The sequence below is a fragment of the Gouania willdenowi genome, chromosome 5, assembly GCF_900634775.1.
Source record: "Gouania willdenowi chromosome 5, fGouWil2.1, whole genome shotgun sequence".
Lineage (NCBI taxonomy): Eukaryota > Metazoa > Chordata > Actinopteri > Blenniiformes > Gobiesocidae > Gouania > Gouania willdenowi.
Genome location: NC_041048.1, coordinates 26,443,957 through 26,470,753, shown reverse-complemented (window position 1 = coordinate 26,470,753; position 26,797 = coordinate 26,443,957). Strand labels below are relative to the sequence as shown.

The 26,797-nt window shown below is 37.8% G+C and overlaps 1 protein-coding gene across 7 annotated transcripts in view; it reads left to right on the top strand.

The window, feature by feature from the left end:
* The window catches only part of plxna1b (plexin A1b), a 223,494-nt gene that overhangs the window by 99,982 nt on the left and 96,715 nt on the right, over nt 1-26,797 (top strand). For all 7 annotated transcript variants that reach the window (XM_028445792.1, XM_028445791.1, XM_028445789.1 and 4 more), the window contains exons 4-6: nt 124-264; nt 21,875-21,975; nt 24,109-24,232. In XM_028445792.1, coding sequence (XP_028301593.1) covers nt 124-264; nt 21,875-21,975; nt 24,109-24,232 — 366 coding nt within the window. The remainder of the gene's footprint in view (nt 1-123; nt 265-21,874; nt 21,976-24,108; nt 24,233-26,797) is intronic.

Below are 26,797 nucleotides of genomic sequence, written 5' to 3'. Positions count from 1 at the left end.
AGGTTTTGGCTTAAGTGGGCAATTTAAATTTCTTTCACTCAGCTGTACTTAGTACGTACATGTCAATGGTTTTCCCTTGAAGTACATCTACTGTAAGTGTTTGTTTTCCTGTGTTTTCTTTAGATCTTGGTCAATTCCGTGAGCCCGAACCGACCTGCCGTGCTCTACGAGAAGGTGACGGTGAGCGAGGGAGGAAGTTCTTTGCTCCGGGATATGCTGTTCAGCCCTGACCAACAGCACATCTACACTCTGACTGACAGACTGGTGAGTTCGCCTACTGTTTACCTACAGTTCTATGTACAGCTCTACACACATATCTAGGTAACAATTATTAAAATATGTTTCATTATAAGCTTTCCCACAATTTACCATTTAAAAAAATCATTTAATCGGGGGGTGTACTGACACAAAAAAGGCTCAGATGTTCACATCAAAAATCTTCATACCTATATTTAATTGATTAGGAAGCCTAACAAGGTAATTAATAGATAGGAAAGAAATTAGTTGATAGATATTTGGTTTTAGTGTATTTTACAGCTGATTTAGGACCAGTTATCATATGAGATGCTAACAAAAAGCTAACACAGGAGGAAGGTTTAACTTTTTCTAGGTTTTGTATGTCAGGCTCAGTAATTGTGATTAAATATAATTGAAATTTAGTTATTGAGAATGTAATTCTCATTGACTTTCTGAGGTTTAAAAATAATTGTAATTTAATCCTTTGGAGGCGTTTTTGCTGTTTTTTCACTGCGTTTGATTTTACCTTTATATTTCATATAAGGAAATCCATAAACCTTGCTTATTTGGTATCATTTTTTTCAGGAGAACCTCCCAAATGTTTTTTTAAAAAAATATGACATACTGTATTAACACAGTGGATCCAAAACCACCATAAAAACTCAAATTTTAGTGGGAAAAAGTTAGGTTTTTTACTATAAAGTCACAAACATTTTTAACAAATCATTTTTATTGCTTGTATAGCAAATCTAAACTATATATTTCAAAAATGTATATACCGATGAATCAAAAAACACAGTTTTATATATATATATATATATATATATTTACAGTGAAATGGAAGCAATGTCTCAGGTGCTTTTGTACAACTATTTACAAAAAAGTATGAATCCCAAATTCAGGGAATGACAAATTATTTTTGCCTCATTGTGTTGATATAAAACAAAAAAACAAATATACTAGACACTACACTACACTCCAATCTCACTCACGACTAGCTACACAGTCAAATCACAGTAATAATCACTATTCTCTCAAATCTCTCAACTCACCCTCTCTTTCGCCGTCTCTGTTTGTGCGTCTCTGTTTACCTGTCGCTTGAAAACAAAATTCACGCTATATGTGGACATTTTGATTGGACAATGGCCTTCTTCTTCTCAGCCAATAGGATAAAGCTATAATGTGACGTTTCAGCGTTGTTCAAACTTGCTGCACAACACTTTTGCTTTTGTTGTAGAAGTGTCTTCCTGCACAGAGCCTGCACTGCACTGACAGCTCAAGAAACATGTGCACATTTTCCCTCATAACTCCACTTTTATTTGGCCTATCAACATGACCCAAGGACGCTTCTCTTTGCCGCTATTGGCTCTTTAAAATGATCATGTGATCAGGATGCTCCGGCACGTCCGTCGGCCCCAGAGGGTTAATTGGGATTGGAAAAAATGCTGGTTGAGTTTTAATTAAACAAAGATAATTGAAAATGTAATTGAAGCCCAACTCTGGTTTGTATATGTTTGTATTCTCAAAAGAAAATATCGAAACACAATAATAGTCATCAATGATGCGTTACTGTTTATATGTCTTTATAACAGACCATCACACAACTGCACAGCAACATGCTTGTCACACACATTACCACTATCATGTTTTGAGTTTAATTAGGTTGCACACATACATACAGCGGTACAGGTCACATGTGTGGTCTGTGTGCGAGTGTATGTTAATGTGGTCGTTACTAGCCCACCACTGGCGAAGGCTATGTCTGCTTTGATGGTGAGATGCTGTAAAGAAAGGAAGGAAAGGGGGGGTCGACAGAGGCGGACTACAGTGTGTAGTATCTCTCATTGTCCAGCTGCTTCCCTCATTTTTCTGTCTCATTAGTGCAAAGGGGGACGAAATGGAAGCAAAGACTGCGGTTCATGTTTATGAAAGGTGGAAACTGTGGTCACATATGGTGATGCCATTTTAATATTTATTACATGAAAACTGACTGTATATAATGTGCTGTGGCACAGGGTGTCAAACATCTACAATTCTGTCCAAACTGTGACGCCTTTTGTTCAAACGTCAAAGTCAATGCCATGGTGTTGCTGCTTTTACACTTGAAGGGTTGAGACTGACTTTGTTATGTAGAAATAAGGACTGGTTACATTGAAACACTATTTACAAGTTTTTAGGTGATATTTAATATTTTATTTTCTTAATAAAAATCAATAATAAACGTACTTGGCTTGTAAAGAGAAACCAATTTGTAGAGTCTTTGTAGTTTTGGAAAACAGTAACATTAACCATATTTGACACACGGCTGAGCTGCATTGTCAGGTATTCTTTTATCTGTTGCTAACCTCAGGCTTGTTATTACATTATATGAAGAAGGATTTTGGTCAGTGTGTAAAAAAATGATGTGATGGAAAGTCGGGCTGCAACTATCGATTCTTTTTCGAATCGATTAATCTTGCACTTTATAGATCGATTAATTGTATATATATATATATATATATTTTTTTTTTTTTTGCGTTTTTAAGCAACCAAAACAAATAATGCATAACGAAGACAACATTTGGTTCCAAAACTAAGCCCATTTATTGCAATTTAACCATATAGTGTTAATAAGTGCCAGTGCCAACAATTAAATAACAATACAGTTAAGTCAACTAACTAACTACTAACAAATAATACATATTTTTTTGGGGTGAGCCTATTTGCTATGTCAAACACATACACACAGGTTTCTAGGTTTCCAAACACTGGAATTATGTTTTTAGCAGCTGAGAAAATTAATTTATCTTGGGCTTAATAAAGTATTTCTATTTTATATCAAAATATTGTGCTTCTGACATTATTAGAATTGTCACAGTGATGATCAGTTTAAAATCCACTTCAGAGCACTGGCACTGAGGCGGACCACAATATTTAATGCTACAATTTTTCTCAAATGTAAAGCTTTTTTAAGACCTTAAATCTGACTACATCAAATTTAATACCTTGCCTTTTTAAGGATTTAAAGACCTACCCTGGTTTGTGTGTGCACGCGTGCTGTGCGTGCTTCCGATCACACCGCTTACGTCTCCTCCGCTGGGGTACACCGCTGGTACGAGGCTCCGCTGCTGCATAGGCCCCTGGGTGTAGCCACTATAGCAATCTGAAGCTAAAGTTGCCGCACCCATCGGACTATAACTGTTTGATTTACCTAAATCTAAGATTGCCTGGCAGTCGTAGACTATTTTAGAGTATTTACGCTGCAGGTTCACTGAGAAATTATTAGAACTGACTGAGTTATCTGCTGTTTTATATCCGTTGGTAAAACTAACCTCTGCAGGCGCGCCGCCAAATACACATGCATATGTCAATATATTGAGGCTGGAAAAGTTCCGCGTTCATTTTCATTTATCGTTCCAGATAATTTATTTATTTATTGATTATCGGCCCAGGCTTAAATTAGCGCTACATTACCTTGTTTCAGCGACACTTGTTGAAACAGCATGTGGATGCTTTCGGTTCAGATGCTGCATCATTGAAGTCGTACTGCTGTGGTATGCCAGGTATTGTTTGCAGTAAACACATGATTGCACCTTGTTTTCTTCATTTTTGAGGATGTAATGATCCCAGACTTTAGACGTTCTCTGTCGCTTACTCTCCGTCAAGGCACCAACTAAATGCAGAATGTTTGTTACGCGTTGATGACGCGCGAGTGGTGTGCGGCCTTTGTACGTATAGCGTCATAGGAATGTAATGATGCTTCGAGGCACAATTTTTGCCTCGAGGAATTTTTGTAATTGAGTTAATCGAGTAACTCGATGAATCGTTTCAGTCCTAATGGAAAGTCGAATTAACTTATTTTAATAAAAATGGCATTCCTCAAAATTGCAAGAAGCTAAAGAAATTAACTACAACCAACTGAACCCAGTACTGAAATTATTAAAGATTTACAGCTCCTAGCAAACTAGCAAAAGCCTAGTTGTTTGTGCCAACCAACCCAGGCCCAAGTCCTCTCAATGATGACCAGAGTGATGTAGAGAAACTACAGTGCATTGTTTGGTCATGGCAAGTAGTAGACGTTGGCTTTTGGAATTAGGTGCTAATGTAATAGGTATTGCTTCTAGTTTGAATGTTGCAGAAACAATGAAACAACTACACCTCGGCCTACTACTTCACTATAAACTTACAAAACATACATTTCTGTTTTGACCTTGTACATAGTTTTTACAGCCACCAGCACTAACTGTAAAAAACAAATATAGCATATTGTGCTTTTGGTTGCTCTACAAGTGTAGAGGCTTTTTGTGTCTTAAACTGGAATCACTCCAAGGAGCATTTCAACACTTTCACACTTTAAATTAGAACTAAAACCTCAAGAGAAAGAGCGAGAGAGAGATAGACCATCTGTTTTAATTTATATTTGTTGCAGATCCCTCTTCATCTTCAGCTATAGTTCTTTTATCAAATGTACTCCTGCAAACCCATGCGTTAGGGAGTGAAAGTAAGGTTCGACATACAGTTAGATTTAGTGCACCATAGCGATGTCAACACCACCACACAGTTTACCCATATTCAAGATTTAGGTGTAAGCAGCAAGTGTTAGTGAGGCTTTTCCATTAGCTTCCGTGGAGAAGTGTGTTGTTGATTAGGAACACCGAGCTGATTTAACACCACAGATTACATGTAGTCACACATCAATCCACACGTAGGAGAGGTGTGATGTTCAATACTTTTATTTCCACAGGCGTTTAAACACGTATCCAGAAACTCTCAGAAATATAACGTACTTATGGATTTCTGTGGTAGAAAAAAAATTGCACACCGATGTTCACATGCTTTAATGCACACATCTGTACAGACGTTTGCACCCAAGGGCATTATGACTCCATCAACATGGCCGGCTTCTTTTAAGACTTCATCTCTGCTCCTATCGCTCACTGCTATCATCACACAAATACGCAGACACCTTCATCTCTTGGTGCGTTTGATCCCCCATTAATGCTTAGCAGGCTTGGGTTAAGCAGAGCAGGCGTACAGCTGCCAGACCTCCCAGCCTCCCCCTCATACCCTCTGCCCCCCCTATTTTTGGCACTAATGACTAGAGGGGGCAATCCCCATCTCTCACCTTCCATCCTACCCTCATCTTTATCCTCTGCCCTACATCTATCCCACCCTACTACCCCCATCTCTGCTTTTTCCTTAAATCCTCACACTCGCTGTCGCCGACAGAAACACATATATTGGTTTCCATCTAAGTCCAAATTGAGTCCTCCCCTCTCAAATACCTGCTACTGATCCAATTCTCATATCTGTAATGATATCCCTCTCTTTTTGCCCACACCCACACACACATTTGTACATGAACACACCAGGATTTCTCAGCGACGCACATGCAGACTTTTATAAAAAAAAAAAAAAAAAAACAGGAGTAGAAATTTTATGTAAAAAAACTTACATATCGGGGAAGGAGACAAAAAAACCATCAGCACACTGAATCTGTATAACTAAAAAAGGAAAAGCTGTTTTACTTTACCTATTCTTGGTCAGTAAACTTATAGTGTTTGATGTTTGGTGTCTCATAACTCCTTACTTTAACCCAGTGTTTCTCAAATGGGGGTACGTAATGCCACTACAGGGGGTACTTGAGAGAGTGGAAAATTAACTAATAAAGTGTTTGTCTTGGTCCTACCCCACGCGCGATATGGCCAGAAATGATCAAACTATATATTTATTATCTAATAATAATCTATTCGGGAGCCACTAAATCAGTGTTTTTCAACCTTGGGGTTGGGACCCTATGTTTAAATGGGGTATTTTGAATAGATTTTCTATTAAAGCACAATCTTAAACAGTTGTACAAAAGGTTGGGAACCACTGCACTAAATACTTTCTTTCCACTTATTCTCTTTAAAATGTGTGTTATCATTCCATCATTATGGTCTAAAGTTATTTTTAAATAGTTTTCTAAGCAAAATATTGTAGTCGGACAAAGGGCGTACTTGGATTCGGAAATAAGAGAAAAGGGATACTTGAACAAAAAAGTTTGAGAACCACTGCTTTAACCCAGCAGCTTTCTTTGATTTACAGTGTAGTTTATAGATGGTGGGCTCACTGTACTTGTATATCCTTACTTAACATTTAATCTTTATTCCTATTCCCTTGTTAAAGTAACCATTGTCTCTGTCTCAATGTTTACTTTTTAATCCTGTATGTATCTTTTGTTAGTGTTTCTTTCCACCTTGTTGTAATTTCTTCATGGAGTAAAAGTAATTTCCCCCTGGGATTATTAAAGTAATTCTGATTCATATTCAGACCATGGCACAATATTCTTTCAAGACTGTAATATACTAATAGAGGCTTTTCACCGATGTCACGTTCTGGGCAGTAACCCGGATGCACAGCCATATTGGAGGCACTCGGAGATCAACACTGTGATTACACTGTGCTTGATTCATGTTATGCTTTGACCAAACCCCAGCACAGATATGTCATTTAGACCACAGGGAACTGTTTTAAAAGGTGAAAAATGGGTATAATACTGTACTGTCTGTCCCTTTAAGTCAGTAATGCCACATGCAGTAGCTTGATGTGAATTATTTTATTATCACACTAGAAAATTAGTTAAGAGCCACTGCTATCCACAATTCACTTACCTGACAAGAAATGGGCGGAACAAATTCTGACGTTGTTCAGATTTTTTCCTCATAGATCCTGGTTTAGCTTTGCTAACCACAAGCCACTCCTTTCCTCTGGTAACTTTTGACATTGTTCTTCCTGATTTGTTGTAACTTTTGGCAGTCTATAAAACTTCAAATGTTTATCACGGTCTGACCGAATGGTACAGCCATAAACATGGCAATAATTCACCATTTCCTTTCGTTTGACGTTTGGAATCTGCTTTATTTACCTGCTGAGTATCTCCAATATGGCTACTTCCTGTTGGATGACGCACCGTGAAAATCCTCTGTAGATGTACTGTATATGGAGTATGGGGGATATTTATGGTAGTGTTACAGTCATACAGTTATTGTATGTTGGTTAGTTTGTGGAAGAAGTCACGTTTCCTCATCTTACAGGAAGCAGGTTTTGTGTGTGTGTGTGTGTGCGTGTGTGCGTGTGTGCATTCATGCCCGTGTGGTTGCCTGTGGGAGTTACCAAACAAGCCGAGCACATTAAGGTGTCACAGGACAAAACCACTGATGCATAGTCCTCAGTAACACACACGTACACGGACGCGCACACACACACACACACACACACACTGAAAGGTGAGGCCTGGTGATTTATGACTCACCCTGACGGAGCTTTATTCATCACTGTCGTTATTATCAATGGAAGATTTGACATGAGGAGAGGATGGCCTGTTGTGTGTTTGTGCGTGTGCCTCTGTATTCAATCAGACAGTGTGATATTACAGATATTTGATAGGATTATATTTTTACTGCAGTAAATAATGAAAGCTGTTCCTATCTCTGTGCATGTTGGCGTGTGAACATGGGTAAAGGCATTTGTAAAATGTAAAATCTGTAAAGATTTTCAAACTTATTATAGTTTAATTTTTATTCGTCAACAAAAATGTTTTGATATTGCTCGTTTAGCAAAAGTTTTTATTTGTTTTACGAAAAATTCCACACAAAGTTCTGCTCTTTGCATAACGCTTAGTTTTTTAGCTTCATCATCATCATTAAATCGTGGAATCTTCAGTGTTCAGGCCAGTGAAGATAAAAGTTGGGACAACATTTGATGCCACAGTTGTTTGTTCTCCTTTTGTAATCCATAGTGCATAAGTTTTATGCACACATGAACCAACACAGCCTTGTTCATCATAGGGGATGCTCTGTGCGATGGCTGCTAATTGCTGAAAACATGAATATTCACCTTGTCTGGTATGCGAAGGATTTTTATAATGCAAGTGTTCACAACAGAGCTACAGAGTTTTGACACCAGAACAGGAAATTATGTGTTGTGTGTATGCATGAAGTGTAAAGTTTGTGTTTATTTTGGTGAAAGGCATGAGCAAGTCTCATGTTTATCTTATTCCAGAAAAAAAAAAAGAAAAAAATCACATTGTATCTCTTATTGTTTGGACATCCATTCTGCATTATATGATGCTATTATGCCAATCATTCATTTGGTTGCAAATGTGTATGTGTTTTGCATGTTCAAGAGATATTTCTTTTATATTTCAACAAGGCTTTTGTTGTTCTAAGTCACACAAATAACTCTGCGTGTAGACTTGAGTTCATGGATTATCGCAGAGTTACGTGCTATTGTCAAGCTGTTGCTCTGAGTCATTATGTTGTTTTCCCTGAACAACATTAACCGGGCTTCATCAAGTAATACCTCACCCATTGGGTGTTGTAATACATCAACCCTTTGTGTGCGTGTGTGTCCCTATGTGTGGATTGAATCTTTGTGTGTTTTTCAATCTGTTTACATTCACTTATTACTGGTTCTTTGCCAATCTCGTTAGCAAACACATTAGCACGAACTGACATCAACACACATAATCAGCAGCTGCTTATATCAATCAAGACTGACATTTTAGTGAACTGTATATAGCTAATCAGTCACTTCTAAGTAGCTCCCGGATTAATTTTGCACGATTTGTCAAACTCTGGCTGACTGAAAAAGTCCTGAAGTTAACAAGCGCATAATGTGCCGTTTAAACATTGCCTTAGTTTGTGACACTTACGTTTATCAATCGATGAGTTTGAGCAGGAAGTGAACACAGGCGGCCAGATGTATAGTTTATTATATGAATTCTAATTAGCCTGCAGTGCCCGCACCTTTTTTTCTTTGCTTAACTACATTTTCATTTCATCTCTTTGCTTGGCTTACCTTAAAGGGGGCGTATTATGCAATTTTTCACTCATCTCCATTTGTTCTAAGAACCCCAAAAACAGTAGTTGATGTTTATTTTCCCAATCTCGCCTGTTTTCCAGAGTTTTAGCCCTCTGAAATGTCACTTTCTAAGCAATTCTGAAATCGAGCCGTTTTTGGGGCCTACTTATGCATATTCATGAGTAGGCGTGTCTATAGACGCTCATTCACTTCATGTCTCGCTCTTTTACAGGGTGATCAGTGATCACCAAAGCAATGTTATTTTTGCAATCAACACACTGTTGTTATTGTTTTCAGCCAAAGAAACTGCACATTATAGTAAAACACTGTAAGTGAGTCCGTCTCAGACCTTAGGGTCTCACTGTAGTAGCAGCAGTTGTTTTCTCCAACTGCTGCGTCGCATTGTGTCACAAAGATGTCAGATCAGCGATACGAGGCGTTATAACAGGTTCGCCAATACGCCGAACCACAAGAGGGGAGTGCACCTCCACATGAACAAATAGTGCTTACAGTGTACATTCACTGTATTTAGTTTTATCGGAAGCCATCACTCCTTTGCTAGCGAGAAAAACAACGGTGGACTTTCGCAAATGTTTTCATCAGGTTGGGGGTGGAGTTACCTGCTGAGGGGAGGATATTTTCTTTTTTGATTTAATTTCTGACATCACAAATGTGTAAAATTTGAAACGGAGCAATTTACTCTTCGTTGTATGACTTACAGACCACAAACAAACAACTGGATGGATTTGTTTCATATTTTGTGTGCCGTGCGGACACTCAAGTTACCTCATATGTGATAAAAAGAAACTGCAAAAGTGGATTTTTCATAATATGTCCACTTTACTATGTACTTTATGTGAATGTTTCTTCCCCCTATACATGTAAATCAAAGAGCAGCTACCAAACTGTAGCTGGCCATATTTAATGTACTGTATTTGTAAGATGAACATAACTGTTTTGTAAATCTTAATAGACATGGTTCAGTGAGGAAGTAAAATGGTGAGAGAAGAGAGGTGTTGAAGCTGTTGTGCTCAGGAACAAGAGTTCACACATTCTTGTACTTTTCTCAGATGGATTAAGCTTTTTTACAGTGCATTAATAACAGTGCTATCTTTAGGTTTTCTACTAGAACAGCTTTACTGAGTGTTTAAAAGAAAAAGCCGAGCAGGTTCTAGTAGGTAGTAAATGGTCCATGGACAAAATTAAAAAGATTGCAGTAGATAAGTGAAACAGTTGTGTGAGCTGCTAAATGGCAACGAGAACATCATCGGAGTGGAAAAAACGCCTCTCATTCGACTTCCCTTTTTGTTTTTACTGCGATTAAGAGAGTAAATGAGTAGAGCTGGCACATGTTGGTCTTTTACTTCTTAAATGATGCATTTAAGGATTAAAACAAATGAAGTTCAAATCAAGAAGCTAAAAAAATTTATTAAATTTTGAACTGGTTTGTTTGACTTTTTAATTTAACCCAATTTTCCCATTGAAAACAACACAAACTACAATATTCAAGCCTTGTTGTTTTTTTTTCTGATTATTGTTTCAAGGGTATTTTAAGAAGAAAAAAAATTCTATAATTAGCAATTTATTATAACGAGAGGATAGAATAATGGTAAACTAAAAATGAATGAATGAACAGAAGTGTAAGAAATCAAGTATTTTCAGCCATGAGAGAAAAGACTGATCAAATGCCGTCATGGCTCAGAGGAGCGTGTTTTATTGTCTCAAACCTCACTTATCTCTTCAGTCTTTTCCCTATAATTGCATTTTCTGTCCTTCCTCTCACCAGTCATTTTCTTTGGGTGCCGTTTTATGGTATTTTGCTTTTAGTGCGTCTTGATTTGTAAGTGTGCCTCATCTGAGAAGTGTGCCCAGACGCTAAGTGTTGTGCATGATGCTATCAGCCCAAAAGAAGGTCTAGCTTTCTCGAGATAGCTCTGTCTTTCTCATATCGCTCTCTTTTTTACTCCTCCTTCTCCCAAAGGACTGTGAGATACAACAGACTGATGGGGTTAGGAAAAGGACCGAGATGGATAGGGAGGTTAATGCTTTTCCCTTCCCTGCAAACATGCTTCCTCCCCTTGCTTCGTAATCACTATCATTCAGGCTTACAGTTGGTCCTCCTGCTGCTCAACAATGAGCAGGGTGAGAGCCAATCGGAAGCTGGCGTGAATCATGGAGCTTTACCATGTGGCACACGGAACTGTGTTCAACCGTACTTTGTATAACAAAAAAGCAAAAATGTATCACTTATGCATGAAAGTGCAGGGAACTGTTTTATATCTATATTGATCAATATACTGTACATATATATGACATTACAAAAATCATAGTACATGCTAATACATCCCACTAAAACCATGACAACCACATCCTGTTGCTCAAATTCATTATGCCAAATTTATTAGGCCAGAATTTTTCCTTTAGTATTTTGTAAATTTAAGTAGATTTTTGAATCAGTAAGTGTCAAAGTGAAGAGATAACTCTTTCCCTGTGCACTGTATCAGAATCAGAATCAACTTTATTGGCCATGTAATGTATGTTATACACACGAGGAATTTGACTTGGTGAACTGTGGTCTCTAACAATGTAAACATTAAATAATAACAATCATCTAGATATAATGAGTAGTTAAAGACTAATATCTGCAAAACTAAAATAATAATATAATAATAATAATAATAATAATAATAATAATAGGATAATAGTGCAGTGATGAGTAGTGCAGGTGAACAATTTGTCAAGAGTGATCATGATGTTAGAGATCTAGACAATATAACATTATGATGTCCAAATAAGGTAACTGAAATATGGAGATTAAACCCATTAAAAGGAGGTCAGCAGAAAGAAAGTATATGGTAAGCTTGAAAAGTTAAACCTTTTTTTTCCTGCTGAATACATATACGATTAGGTATTAAGTAATGTAGGTTATTGATCCTGGTTCCACTCTTCACATTTTAGTCAAAGTATTCAGTATTTCAATTTAGTGTTTTAAGTTGTAAAATATCAGTGAATGTCCTCTATGGGTTGTAATTGAATGTTGCCATTGACTGAGATTAGATCAATGACGTCTTTTTGCTAATCAGTAACGTCACTAACCATCACTTTTGGCTTTGCCCGTCCTATAAAAGATGGGAGGGGCGATCAGGTTTCCTCCTCTGGGCAGTAATGCTCTTTGCCTTGGTTGCCAACTGCTGTAAAATTACACAGAAGAAGAAGAAGGTTTTCTCCATTCACAGACCTCAAGGAGCTTTGATTGACAGCTCTATGCGGAAATGTGCAGTGCTGTGGGGGTGGGGCTGCTGTGACTGGGTGCGTCTTAACTGGTCTATAAACAACACCCATAGTCAAGGATTTTTTCACCCATCTCCATTTGTTCTAAGAACCCCAAAAACATAGTATTTGAGGTTTATTTTCCCAAACTCGCCTGTTTTCCAGAGTTTTAGCCTCTGAAAAGTCACTTTCCGAGCAACTCTACACAAACAGGCTGATTTACTTATGCATATTCATGAGTGGGCGTATCTATAGACGGGACACTGACGTCCTCCACCCACTCCGTAGCCGAGCTCATGCTGCTTTATAAACATAAGACAGAGCGTGGGGGCAGGGCGTTCGACGGTTCATACATAGATTGTAGACAGTACATACATAGCACTGCGTGGAGGACGCTGAAATGCTCACCTTTGTGGGCATGTTTATTTACATGTCAATCATGGCAGAGAGCTTCCTGGAGGCGCGGCTTCTCCAGCTCAGTGCCGCGTCAAATTTGTCATCAAAGTGGGAACGCGTCATCAAATTGGAGGTGTTTGGGCTCACCCTGCAGTAAGAAAGTAGCAAATGATAAAAACACTTTGGGCATGTGTATGAAGCCCATATGGCACTTTTATGATGTTTAAAGCACAGAAAAGTTGATTTAGCATAACATGGGCCCTTTAAACTTCAACTACTTTATTGTAATCTTTTTGTAAACTTTCACACCTGCCTAATGGTAAAGACATTTGCAAGGAAGTCCACGTCATTTACAGGTTACTAGTCTATCATAGTGTATAGAATCCCAAGTAAATGTTTTGGTCTTACATAATAGAATGACTAGCACTTTTTTTTGTACCTCAAAGTGGTAGCATAGCCAAGCAGATCGTTTTAGTTTCCCTGAGTTTTGTGTCTACTATACATGACTTTTGTACAGCGATTGCTTTGTGGACCCAATAAAGAAAATGAGCATTTGTCCTCTATTTTCCACTCTTCCTGTATTCATGGCCAGTGTGTATGGTGTAGTGTCACCTGGCAGCACTAATGGAAATGCCATCTGTGTGGCTCCTCACACCTCACCTAAGTCTATTTACTAAAGTGACAGAGTCATTTACCAGGCAGACGGCCTCTCCCTTCCTCACTTAATTAGAAGACCCCTAGGCCTGTCTACCTTAGCCGGCCACGTTTACCTCTTTTTTCCTTTCTCTTTGTTTTCTATAGATCCCTCATCCATTGTCTTGGCCTCAGTTTTTCTCTATACTCTCACACTGCACTCCGATCTGCTCTCTTTGTGACACTCTTCCTCACACGAGGGATGGAGTATAATGAACAAATGTATTAACAGAGACCAAGAGTCTATTGACCTATGAACAAATTTAGCTTCCCTTGAAAAGAGTTAATGGGAATGTCCATGCAATTGAAACAATGATGGAGAGGCTTGAGATTCAGCAACTATATTTTTTTGTGGAATTTTAGCATCAGGTTTTTTCTCCTTTTTAATGGTGTTTGATGTCAAGAGAGGTTTTCTCTACCAATCGATCGAAATTTAGTTTGAAAGTTTGATTCTCACACTTGAAGTTTTTCTGTTTCTTCGGGTAAGACTCTCAAAATGTCAGTGAGCCAATCCCAACAGGTAGAGGCAAATCATCTCATTTACTTGTTTTACAAACCTTAAGTTTAAAATAAGGGTGCACCAATTGCAATTTTCTGGCCGATCACCGATTTTTTTAAAAGCCTGACCGGCCAATACCGATTTTGTTTTTATAACTGTCATCATACATCTTAAATATTTCAATCTTATTTTATTGTAAAACATTGAACAATACCTGTGAAACAATACAAACGTGTTGTTTTAACTGCACATGAGGTAGTTATCTCAAATATAAATTAAAAGTTGAGAACATTGCTTTCCAAAATACTAAATTTTATCAGTTCCTTTCGTCTTCCATTTTTCACATTTTAAAAACAAAATAAACGTGACCAACAGGTTATGCTGCAGACCTGTTTGGAGTTATTTGACTAAAATAAAGTGTACAGCAGTATTTTGGTTTTACAAATAAAGAAAATCACAGGGTTTGGAGTAGGTGATATAATAATAATCTACAGGACAAACTAACAACACATCTTAAAGTACCAATAAAGTGTCCTAAGTTTTAGCTTTCCTTGTAAAGCAAAAAAAATAAATGTCCAAATGCAGCAGCTTTGTGGATAATTTATGTGTTCATTAGTAGCAGCTCTTTCTTCAAATCCAATGCCATGAAATCCATTTTTTCACTGGTAAGCGCTCATAGCGGACCACTGGCTCTTTGCTCCACTAGCTTTAGCATTAGCTTGATTGCTAGCTTCAAATGCTCCACACTCAGTGGTGTGGTAGTTTCTTAAATGTTGAATGAGATAGCGTTTTGTTTGCAGCTGCACTATGACTTATTTCTGCGTTACAGGAATTAAAAATTGCAATCCTTTGCTCTCTTTTTTTTCTGGTAAAACTGATGAACTGCCGACATGCTAAGCTAACCGTGCCTCCGGGTGACTATTGTTGTTATCGAGTGGCTGAACAGTGGCTGGCTTTATCACCGACTTAAAGACCTTTGCAGAGGTAGAAAAGATCGGCGGAAAAGATCAATTTCAAATGCAAGGATTGGTCAATCGCCAATAAAGGGACAAGATTTCCTTATTTGATTTTCAAATTTGTCCCTCTGTCAAAAACTAATTACAAGAATCATCCACAATCCATTCAAAAAACACACGATTCAATGTCCCAGATAAAATCCAGGAATAAATTAAGCAGAAGATGCAGCGTCATTCCTGCAACCGTCATTTATCTATACTATAATGACGGAAACGTCTGTGCGTGTGTGTGTGTGTGTGTGTGGAGCAAATATCTCCCCGACACGGTATGAGTTCGACCTGAAACTTAGTCAACAGGTTCCAAATACCCCAAGTGTGTGCATCTGTTATTTTGGAGTAATTTGGTAATTTCAAAATGTTTATTTTCATTTTATTTCACTTCTGGACGGCAGCTTTTGACCTCAGAATGTGAGAGGGCGCTAGTGCACCATCTATATCTATTTCACTGCACATCCTCACCCGAGCAAGAGTCACGTGTGCAGCCAGAGCCAATCGCTGCACACACAGCCAAGCAGTCGCGGACTGTAAACACACCGGTGAGAGAGAAGAAGACAGTTTATACCGGAGAGGGGAGAGGAGCGTCTGAGCAGCTGCGCTCACACTGATAAACTAGCAAAGCTCTTAAGTCTCACTTATTGGGTCTGATGTGAGTCAATGATGTTCGTGTGTCTGAGCCACGGCAGACTCAACTTCCTCCTGTGCCATGCTATCGTTAGCGTCTCAAACACGGGAGCTCTCTGAATAGATCATTTTAAACCGTCAGCCACTGGTGAGTCTTTTGCAGACACGTTTCCCATTGTTTAAACCATATAACTCCGTGTAATTGTTCAATAACGCGCTGTTTCACTAGAGTAAGTATTGACCTCAACTCGTTCAATACTCCATCTGGAAAACTGCAGATTCTCTGTGGTGCCGTGCATGGAAGCTAAGCTCTGACCACTCGGTTCGAAGGTAAACAATGATTTTTGTTTTTTTTAAAAAGACAGCCGAATAGTAGATAATACTTTAATTTACTTACTCACTCATGTAGTTTGGAGCTTTATGTTTTGTTTTGCGCAGTTTTGTTTCTTTTCTGATTGGCGCTACAATCGCTATGGAGTTTGATTATCAGCGTCTCAAACGTTTCACGGAACACACACACACACGGTATTTATTTATTTATAATAAAAATATACTAAATGAGTAAAATAAAACACAAAAAATGCACAAAAAGACAACTGAAAGAATAAAAAATACACATGACTCCAAAAAACATACATTACAGAAAAATACAACAAAAATATGAAAATGCACAAAACTAAATATTTATTCAAAAAAATACACAAAATGACAACAGAATCACATTGAATTGTCAACAAAAAACTATAATTATACAAAACATGCACAAAAACACAACAGAAAGATACACAAATACACATAATGACTCCAAAAAACATACGTTACAGAAAAACACACTAAACAAAAAAATATAAAAGTGAGTAAAACCAACAACAAACACATTCATCATGTTCATGTCCCATAGAGTTGAACCAGGGAAATCACACACGCTGTTTTATTTTGCACCCGCAAATAATCCCCGTTATAACACTACAGAGCACAGAGTATGTACACCTCTTTGTACATCCAACCTTCAAACATATACTCATTTGGCCATAATTAACTCTACTTAAGCTCCCACATGAATGCATACTTCCGACGGGCACTATATCTATCTTTTGACGAAAAATACTTTTTTACTGTTCCTTATTTGGTGATGATGCCGTTTCAAAACGTTTGACCGTACGCTATTTAGACCGAACGGACCTCACCCGGAAGTGATTGACGGCAATGGCTGCTGTGTTGAAAGCTACACATTTCTCTGCAGCGCGTGTGTGAGAGAGAAAAAACATATATTATAGAAAAATACACAAAACGACAACAAAAATATGAAAATGACATGGCAACAAAAAACAATAACTATACAAAAAATGCATAAAAACACAACATAAAAAATACACATAATGATGACTTCAAAAATGCAACAAAAACATGAAAATGGCTCAAAATGCAACAAAAACATGAAAATGGCTCAAAATACACAAAACAAAATATTTATAATAAAAATACATGAAAACTAAATATTTACACAAAAAATACACAAAATGACTCCAGAATCACACTACAATGGCAAAAAAACAATAATTGTACAAAAAAATTCACAAAAACACAACAGAAAGATACAAAAAAATAAAATTAAAAAAATAACAGCAAACATTTATGTACAAAAAGACAACAGAACGATACACAAATACACATGACTTCAAAAAACATACGTTACAGAAAAATACACCAAACAAAAAAATATAAAAGAGATGATGAAGTCATGCACATGTCCCATAGAATTAAACCAGGGAAATTGCACCCGCAAATATACCCCTTATTCTCCCACATGAATGCATACTTCCGACGGGCACTGTACTAGTTATTTTAAAAGTGTGAAGGCTGTCACATTCAACCTCACACATGCAGTATGTCTTGAACCACATATGAATTTACCAGTTTTTTTTATTGGCATTGAACCTGCAGTATTTCTGTGGGTAAATGATGAATAGGTTGTTTGACCTGCCTGTTATTTTACTCGAATGTACCAATGAGACTGATGGTAATATTGGATTACAGTGAAGAGAAAACGCTGCACCAAACTCTATTACTATAGCACATGGGGACATATCTATTCATGTTTATTCTGGTAAAACGTTTTGGTTGTGGACAGTAAAAAAAAATACACCATTGCTTTTTGTTTAATTTCTTCACATTTCTACAACTCATAGCACTTTTTTTTTGTTTGTTTAGTTTTTTTTCATGTGCCTAAGCCCCTTTCTACGTATTGCTGTTGAATACTTCCAGTCATGTTTGTTTGCTTTCGATCTTATCTTGAATCGGTCAACACTTCACGCTCAGCTTTGCCCCTCATTGATCTTGTAAGCTCTTTGCAATCCAGTCCATGCACACACGCTGACCCTGTCTTTGATATGACCACCCTGCACAGACTTCTGTTCCTCTGCACAGAGTGTCTACAAACCTTAAGTTTTTTTTTTTTTTGACTTGTGGAAGATCACCTTTATTTGATGAATCCTCAGTTTGAATCACTGCATTGGAATTTCAACAGTAAGGCAGAGTACCACTCTTTTCTTTTTCCCCTGCAATTTTGTGATTTATATGCATAGAACAATGGCAACATTTAATGATGTATTTTAATAATGTATTTACTATTCATTTATTTTGATTTTTTAGTTTGAAAACTAAGTAAGTACACAATTTCCTCCAGAAAACTTGTAATTTTCTCATTTTATCTTCCTTTGTCCTTTAGAGACTTTAATGTTTTTTCATCAAATACCACATGTCTAAGATGACTGACAGGTATTCAAATGAATAAGGTTAGTTTTTATTTCAGTCATTTGGAGGAGTGGGAAATGTCAATTTGCAGATAGGATGTAGTAATGATGAGTGCTGAAAAAAGTGCTAAAAATCTTCCTCTTCTCTCACTTCCGTCTTCCAGGCTGTCATAAACCATTCCTACTAAATATTGTAGCAAAAGGCTTCACTCTTTAAAAACAAAATAAAATTTAAAAAAATTCCTTAATTATTATGGATTTGCCATGTTTTTTTTTTTTTCAGGTTACCAGTTAATGATCTATCTACTAGCCAAGCTGCGCTCCAATACTTTGTAAAGCTAAATCACTGTCCATATATGCTGTGATACTTTGACCTAAAGAAGCAATTTAAGCATCACCATAAGGTGATACATATGTTTTGCTAATTTATGATGCCTTGTCTGAACCATAAATCTAAAAATGAACAAAAACAAGCAGGGAATTCTTCCTTAAGGCTTTAATATGGTATATCCCATAGAGAAAGTTCCTCTCTGATGTGTATCTCTCCCCCACCCCCACCCGATCTTCCACTGACTGTAGACTATTGATGTGTCTGAATGTTTAAAAAAAAAAAAAAAAAAAGAACCAGTAAAGAGGCCAATCCTTTTATGTTTGGTTGAATGATTTTACAACCAATAAAAATCTGTGTTGAAAGCTTTACAGTCCTTTTAGGTTTTGGGGTGACCATTACAAAGCCTGTTAGCAGAACGCTCAGAGGCAGGTGATGGTGGTCTGTGAGGAAAGGTAGAAAGTCAAAAAGGATGGCGTTGTTGTAGGATTGCTTTGGAGGGTTGTTTGCAGTTGAATAGAGCGAGAGAGGGGCAAATTGAGTTACAGCAGCGGATGCTATTGTAAATAAGGAGATGGCAATAGAGGGAAGATGGTGGTCTTGGTTTATAAGGTCATTTAAAGGAGTAATGTGGTGCGCAGGCTAGAATTGGCTTTCATTAAAAGAGCCATCGAGAGACACAGGAAGTAGGAGACGGCCAGGCATTGTGCGTGTGTGTGTGAGCAGGCAGTCATCCTAACACACACACTCTAGATTTTTGTGGCCATACAAGTACATTTCCAGCTCCTGTGAGGAATTTTATATCCCCTGTGGGGAAACAACTGTGGTGGGTTTCTGCCACATCAGAGGAGCTCCTCCTGTCTTCACTAATCAGAGTACATGGATATTAATGAACAATAGCCAATGGACAATGATAAGGTTATTTTAGCTCACCAAGGGCTCTTTCTTACTGTTGCTTAGATTTATGTGTCCTATAATTTCTAATTACAGATATAATATATTATGGTCAAGAGAAAAGAGCTTACATTTGTCAAGGAATATGCAGTATTTTCTCCTTCCTTTGATTTATACATATGAAAAACATCTTGTAAAGTGTTTCATCATGTATCTTGAACCGTTTCTTCTCATCCATCTTTTCCTCATCTATGCACTTCTTCAAACGCCACACATTCTTCTGTTGCCCCTTTATTATCGAAGACATTCTGACTCCTCCCTCCATCCCTTTTTCAGATCAGTTTTCAGTTGAGAACGAGAATCCAACTCAGTTTGACAGTGACGCATCACAGGTGTCCTCTACCATATCCCATTTGCACAGGCAACATCCTCACCAATTCCCCTTGACTGTGTCTTCCATCACACTTACCTTATCTTTCATCCATCCAGCTCTTCCAGTAGATGACCACCTCCTCCTTCAGTCCGCTCTGTCACTCATTTCCATTACTTCATCCGTATTTCTCTCTGGGCAGAGTGCCAGTTGAGAAAGCTCGAGTACGAATGTCAATATTGACTTTAAATGAATGAATGAATGACTTGTTAAAAGAAGTTCAGTAGTTTTAAAGTTGATAAAAGAACTTTAGAGAGGTCAAGACTTGGGACAAGATGGGTGGGATGGAGGTTGTTGGCTTCTCTTTATTGCTGTTTTGCTAACCACTCTTTGAGTTAAAATGTATAGAACAATCCCAAAATAAAAAAGTAAATGAGGCTCTGTCATTCAACAGTTTCGAGCTTTAACCCAGGTTTAAGTAAAAGTGCAACAACAACTTCACAGTATAGCTTCAATTTTCTGATTAAGAAATCAGATAACATATTTTATAACATTACAATTAACCCACAAGGACAGAACGTGAAAAAGTCCGAAAAAACAGTGGTGGGAAAAAAAAATAATGATAATAAATAAAAAAAATTTAAACTCGAATTTGCAAAATCAAAATTGTTTTATCCACAAATTTGTTTAATCCATTTTTTGCCTAGCCTATTGGGAAGGTACATTTTCTCATTTATACTTTTTTTTTTTTTTTTTCATACAACTGCAAATGTCTTCATAAGTTTTCAAATATTATATACTGCCATAAAGAAAAAGGCACCTTTTAGTTGACATATTATGATGATTACATTTGTTTTAGAGCTGTTACTTCTGTTTTTACTGATTATCTAACTTCAGTTTCATACAAGCCTGCAGCAGCATCTTGATTCCTTTTAGCCTTTGTTTTTTTGTCCTTTGGCCAAACACCTTATCCCCCTCCCCCATGTGATCTTCAATTAGTACTTGGTTGTTAGTATTAGCACTCGTATTAGTTAACATTCATTGACACTGACACACTCGGGTCCTTTCTTGCACGCTACCCCTGTGCCTTTGGTGACAATCACACATTTAAACAATGTTGTGATTATCTTGAAGTTCACACACACACACACGCACGCACGCACGCACGCACGCACGCACACACACACACACACACACACACACACACACACACACACACACACACACACACACACACACACACACACACACTTTTAGGCTTCTTCAGGCTGTGTTGTGTGAACCGTCTGTCAACACCTCTGTTTGGAGTGGAAAGCTAAACCTGCACACATGAGCTAAGCTTCCAAGAAACATCTGTTGGCTATCGGCAAACTCTTTACAACCAGTGTGGCTTTGTTTTGTGTGAACGCACAAAATACTGCCACACGTGCGCTCACACACACACAGGCCCGCAAACACTTGTGCACTCATAGGCACAAACACACAAGTGTCTCAAAATGGCAGGGATACGTGAAATTGATATTCATCATACTTCTGAACAACACACACACACACATACACACACACACACACACACACACTGAGAGAGAGAACATGCCCTGCTTCTCTGCCTCCTGTTGACTTTTTCAGGTCAGCTGTCAATCGCAATCCAGTTGTCACATCCACCTGTCAGGTGTCCCAGCATGCAATGCGCGACCTGCTCTGTAAATGCTTGACTGGAGGCTGTCACAAGCTGCTGGATCAAAATCGCCAAACCAGAACACACACAGACAGCCACAAACATTTCTCTTGCATGCCTTGCTTTTCAGGAACACAAGACACAAACATACATATTGACGGTTTGCTGAACTCCCTTTTTTTAAGCTCAGTGTTCACGTTTATCCAACTCTGTGCGTCGCATTAGTCTGAGAGTTTGATAACGAAGGGAATGATGACTTCCTCTTCTCCTCACAGTCTGTCTCTCTATCTCTTTAGGTGGTGAGAGTTCCTGTGGAGAGCTGTGAGCAGTACACCACCTGCACTGAGTGCTTAGGCTCCAGAGACCCTCACTGTGGATGGTGTGTTCTCCACAATATGTAAGTGCTGCACACACACATACTCACTGAGTTGTGATATTAATAGATGCCACTATTCACTGTGAAAATAGCAGACATGTAAAAAAGATATTGAGGTATTTAAGATTGGTACATGTTAGTTAAGTAGTAGCAGCTATTTATTAAAACAAAAAAAAAATTTTTTTAGAAAGATTTTATACCTTCTGGTATAAATTATGGAGAGAGGCCATTTTGGACATTATAAAAAGGTGCACATATTTTGTTTATTAGTAATACATTAAACACATTTTTTTGTTATATAAGTATAACCGCAGTTAGAAATGTAGTTGAACAGAATATGAAAAGCAAAGACAGATTGCTGAAATTCCTTTGAGTGCTGTTCTGATGTATCTCCTTTAGTTTGGAGATAAGACAAATAGTTCTCATCTTCAGTAATTACAAAGGATGCTGTTAGGAAGGTTGAATAACTTTTGAAACATGTTCTTTTTCTCTCTTTGAACATTTGTAGCTACCGTGCAGCAGTCACACTAGTCAAAAAGAAGCAATGCAATGGAGCCTATCGTTTATTTTAATACAACTCATGTTGTGTGACTGCTTCTGCTTTGGCAGCCTTTATCACTGACACTCCCAGTTATCTCCACAGCACATACTGTAGCTCACTGGTGTGTTTGTCATCACGCTTTTTTTTTTTACCTTAGTGACACCATTGCTTTGGTGGCAGATTATTGCAAAGCGTACTCCTAATGTTTGTGTTTGGTTTAAGGGTAAAGTGAATTTGTCCTCAGATTATCATTCAAGATTGATATCAGATACTAAAGATGTTTACATGATGTGTAGAAAATAAAGCTTATCTCACTTAAATTTAACTGGCAGTCTGTAATCTTTCATTATTTGATCATCTGACTTAAAGACTTGTATTCAAACGGATAGACTGAGAAATGGTCACGTATGAAAATAAATAGTCTCTTTGTTAAACCTATAGGATTCCCAAAGCGATGGCTTGGGAACTATTCCATCTTTAGGTTTTTTCAATTGAATCACAGACAAGTATAATCTCATAATGTGGATCTCGCTCATGTTTCTTCAATTACTCAGAAGTCTAACACATTCACTATCATGACATCTTCTAATCTTTCGTTTGGGCATAAATTGACTTTAAAGTACCTTGCATATTTTCTACTTGCAGATGACAAATCTGGTGTTAGTAGTGAAATTATTTATGAGTTTCTGTCTTCCAACCACTTTACCTGCAGTCTGTTAAGAGCCTCAATAGTACCAATCAGCTGCCGAGTTGAATGAGAGATACGCACAGACAAGCGAACACGCATTATTCACACGAGTCCACAGTCACACCACAGAGAAGTCGGGCAGAGGTTTATAATGAGAAAACATGTACATACCTTTGACGTGTATATATGTGTGTGTGTGAACGTGTGTGTCAGTGAGGAGTCTCTGGGGAGTGTTTTGTGACTATTTTCCCCTCTCAAGCATGAGTGAGGGCTAACTAAATGAGGTAATGTGGGAACTGCTCAACAAAAGAGGCAGTTAGCATTTTTTGCCTGCATTTCTCTCACTGTCAGGGCCTTGTAGAGCGCCACATCAGCATTTTGCTCATACCACAGGGACCAATTGTTGTTAGCACTGAAGTGAAATGATCGCTAATGCATTATGAATAGCTAACATTAAAATAACCACTATACAGGGTTGCATGTGCTTACATTTACCATGATCATTTGGCTGACTGCAATAAACAGTGTGGGGCTGCTGATCTGATACCTTTGGAGGGGAATTGCAACATTTTTATGGTTCTGGGAAACTTTAATAAATGTCTCAGTGCCTCACAATAGCTTTTGAAATGGGTGGACTTTTGTATAGGTTAGCAGCTTCTCTACAAAATGTCAAGACCAACAAGTTAATCAGGTAAAAGTGTTGGTTGACACAAGCTATTAGCCCATTTTTTCTTTATTATTGCATTAGCAGTGGTGTGCGTGTTCATACTATTAAATAGGTTGGAGTGCTAATATCCTTTCATTTCTCTGCCTCTCTTCTCTCTTATCATGCACCTGCTGTTATCTCATTCTCCTTCCCCTTGTTCCTTATAATAACCTAATTTTCTTTATTTCCTTTTGTGACTTTTTTTATTTTGCTTATTAGATGCTCCCGTAAAGACAGTTGTGAACGCGCTGGAGAGCCGCAGAGGTTTGCATCTGACCAGAGGCAATGTGTGGAGTTGACTGTTCAGCCAAAAAACATCTCCGTTACCATGTCTGAGGTCCAGGTATGTTTGTTCTTTATACCAAGGTGTCTGACATGTTTCCTCTCATTCACCTATCGACCCACACTTTCACACACCAATGCTAACATGCTGTCATGCAGATAGCCGGTGCACACACATGTAGCCAGGAGCAGCTGTTGATTGAATCTGCACTGATATCATCAGCAGAGGACGACTTCAATTGCATCTACTCCAGTTTTTGGTAGCAACAAGGATGACGTGTTCAATATTTCCCTTTCTTTCCTAAATACTATAAGATGTCTGCATCAGTTAGCACAAAAAGTCTGGGTAACACTTTACTTTAAGTTTTATACATAAGGCTGACATTACGCTGTCATTATAATGACATGACACTTGTCATTAGCATGGATAAGGCGTCATGAAGGCTGTCATTTAAGTGCTGTTCTTTACCCTAACCCGGGGTTTCTACTGGATACGTCTCTGCTGCGCCACGGCTCCAATCTGGTTTAGCTCTGCCTCTCCGGCAATCCTCACCGGTTGCGTTTTGTGTGTGCCATGGTATAGTTAGGTTGATGTCACAGGATAGAGGAGTTCCTTTAACCTTCCGTTAACGCAGTTAAAGGAAGGGTTATAAACTTTCTTTCTTTGTTTTTTTAAATATTGAATTACAATGACATATACAATACTAAAATGCAGCAATATTCACAAACAAGTACAGATACAGACGGGCATTTATGTGGTTAATAGAGCCAGGGAAATCAATTGAATGACATATATAAATTAAAAAAAATTGAAAAGAGAGAGAGAGAGAAAGGAGAGGAAACATAAATAAAAATAATAAAGATAAATAAATAACGATAAAGGGGCAACAGAGAAACACATTAACACTTTTCAGACATACATGTATGAATAGCATTATTTAGTTTCACAGCTTTTTCATTTGTTACATGTTTTAAGGTATTAAAATATACAGTAAAGTTTACCTTTTGTTGTTGTTGTCCTCGCCACATTTTTTAGCTACAGCTGAGCCAACAGAGAATAGATAATATGATGAAATTGAAAACTGACCGGATGATTTAATGCTTAGTATGTGCTTAACTTCCTGTTTAACTATATTTGCTCTGTGCTGAGTTGTTGCGTTGTGCTCCGGCATCTGCTAGAATTAGAAGTCCTGCGTATCTCTGCCGGAGGGCTCTCGACTGTCGCAGCTGGGACGGAGCAGATACGCGGCGCACCGGACCCAGTAGAAATTAACACATAGACTAAAGTGTGCTCCGGTGGCGTGGCGAGACGTAATACAGCGGACCTGCATCCAGTGGAAATTGGAGGTTACCCTTCATTACCCTAACTCCATGAGATCCCTCCACCTAACCCAAAAAATACCAACATTGCTCCAAACATGTCAGATTTAGCAAAAGGTATTACAATTTAGTGATCGAAATAGGGCCGGGATGACGCGTCAACGTCATTGATGACGTTGACTCAAAAAATGATGCCGGTGCCGGAGAATAACTAACGCGAGTGGCTTCTCCAAGTTTCAAAAGTGCAAGGCAGTGAAGGCACGCACTCTCTCTCTCTCTCTCTCTCTCTCTCTCTCTCTCTCTCTCTCTCTCTCTCTGTCTCTCTCTCTCTCTCTCTCTCTCTTTCTCATTCACACACACACACACACACGCACACACAATTCTTCAGGTAAAAGGAAAATTTACTTTTTGTTGGAAAAGCACTTTCTGTATTAGCATTTAGAATTCTAAGTTTAAGAAAAATGTGAGTGGCAGAGCGTATTACATTAAGTTGTTGTTATTTTATAAGAATTAAAAGATTTTTTCAGTAAGCTAGGCCTATGTGTTGTCGATATATTCTTACTTGAACTTTATTTTGGAATTTTGCGTTGAATAGCAATAAACATATATTGCAATGTTAAGGAATGCATTTATTTATATTTCATTTTAGGTATGTAAATCACTTTAATCAATTAATGGGTAAATAATCTGAATCGAACTGGAAAAATGAATTGTTAGATCAATCGATGCATCGAAAAAATAATCGCTAGATTATTCGTTTAAAAAATATTTGTTTATCCCAGCCCTAGAACAAAACGTAATGACAGCCTTCATGACACATTAGTCATGCTAATGACAGCATAATGTCAGCCTTTTGTATAAAACTCTAAGTAAAGTGTTACTAAAATCTGTTTATATTTGAAAATCTACACTGTAAAATCGTAATAAAACACAATGATCAATATGTAGAGGTCTGTGTACTGTATGTCCAATAGCCTTTAGGAGTCTTGCAAGTTGCGTGTAGTTTGTCCTACTGGGAATGCTGCTTGCAGGAATGTTGCTGACTGAACACATGGGAGATAATCTATAATGAGAGTGAATAGTAGGGAAAGGAAATGTGGAAGCCCACTATCAAGCAGCAACTTTATTTGCCAGTAAAAAGATAAGACAAAAAAGTAATGCATCTTTTATTTCCTTAACATGGGGTTTTAAATAGAGCTTCATTTCTGGATGAATTCCAAATTGAAATGTTTAATAGAACTGTTGTGGTTGATATCACATTACAAGCTTGAGTTTCTGTTTACTGTCAAATTCAACTGTGCCTATA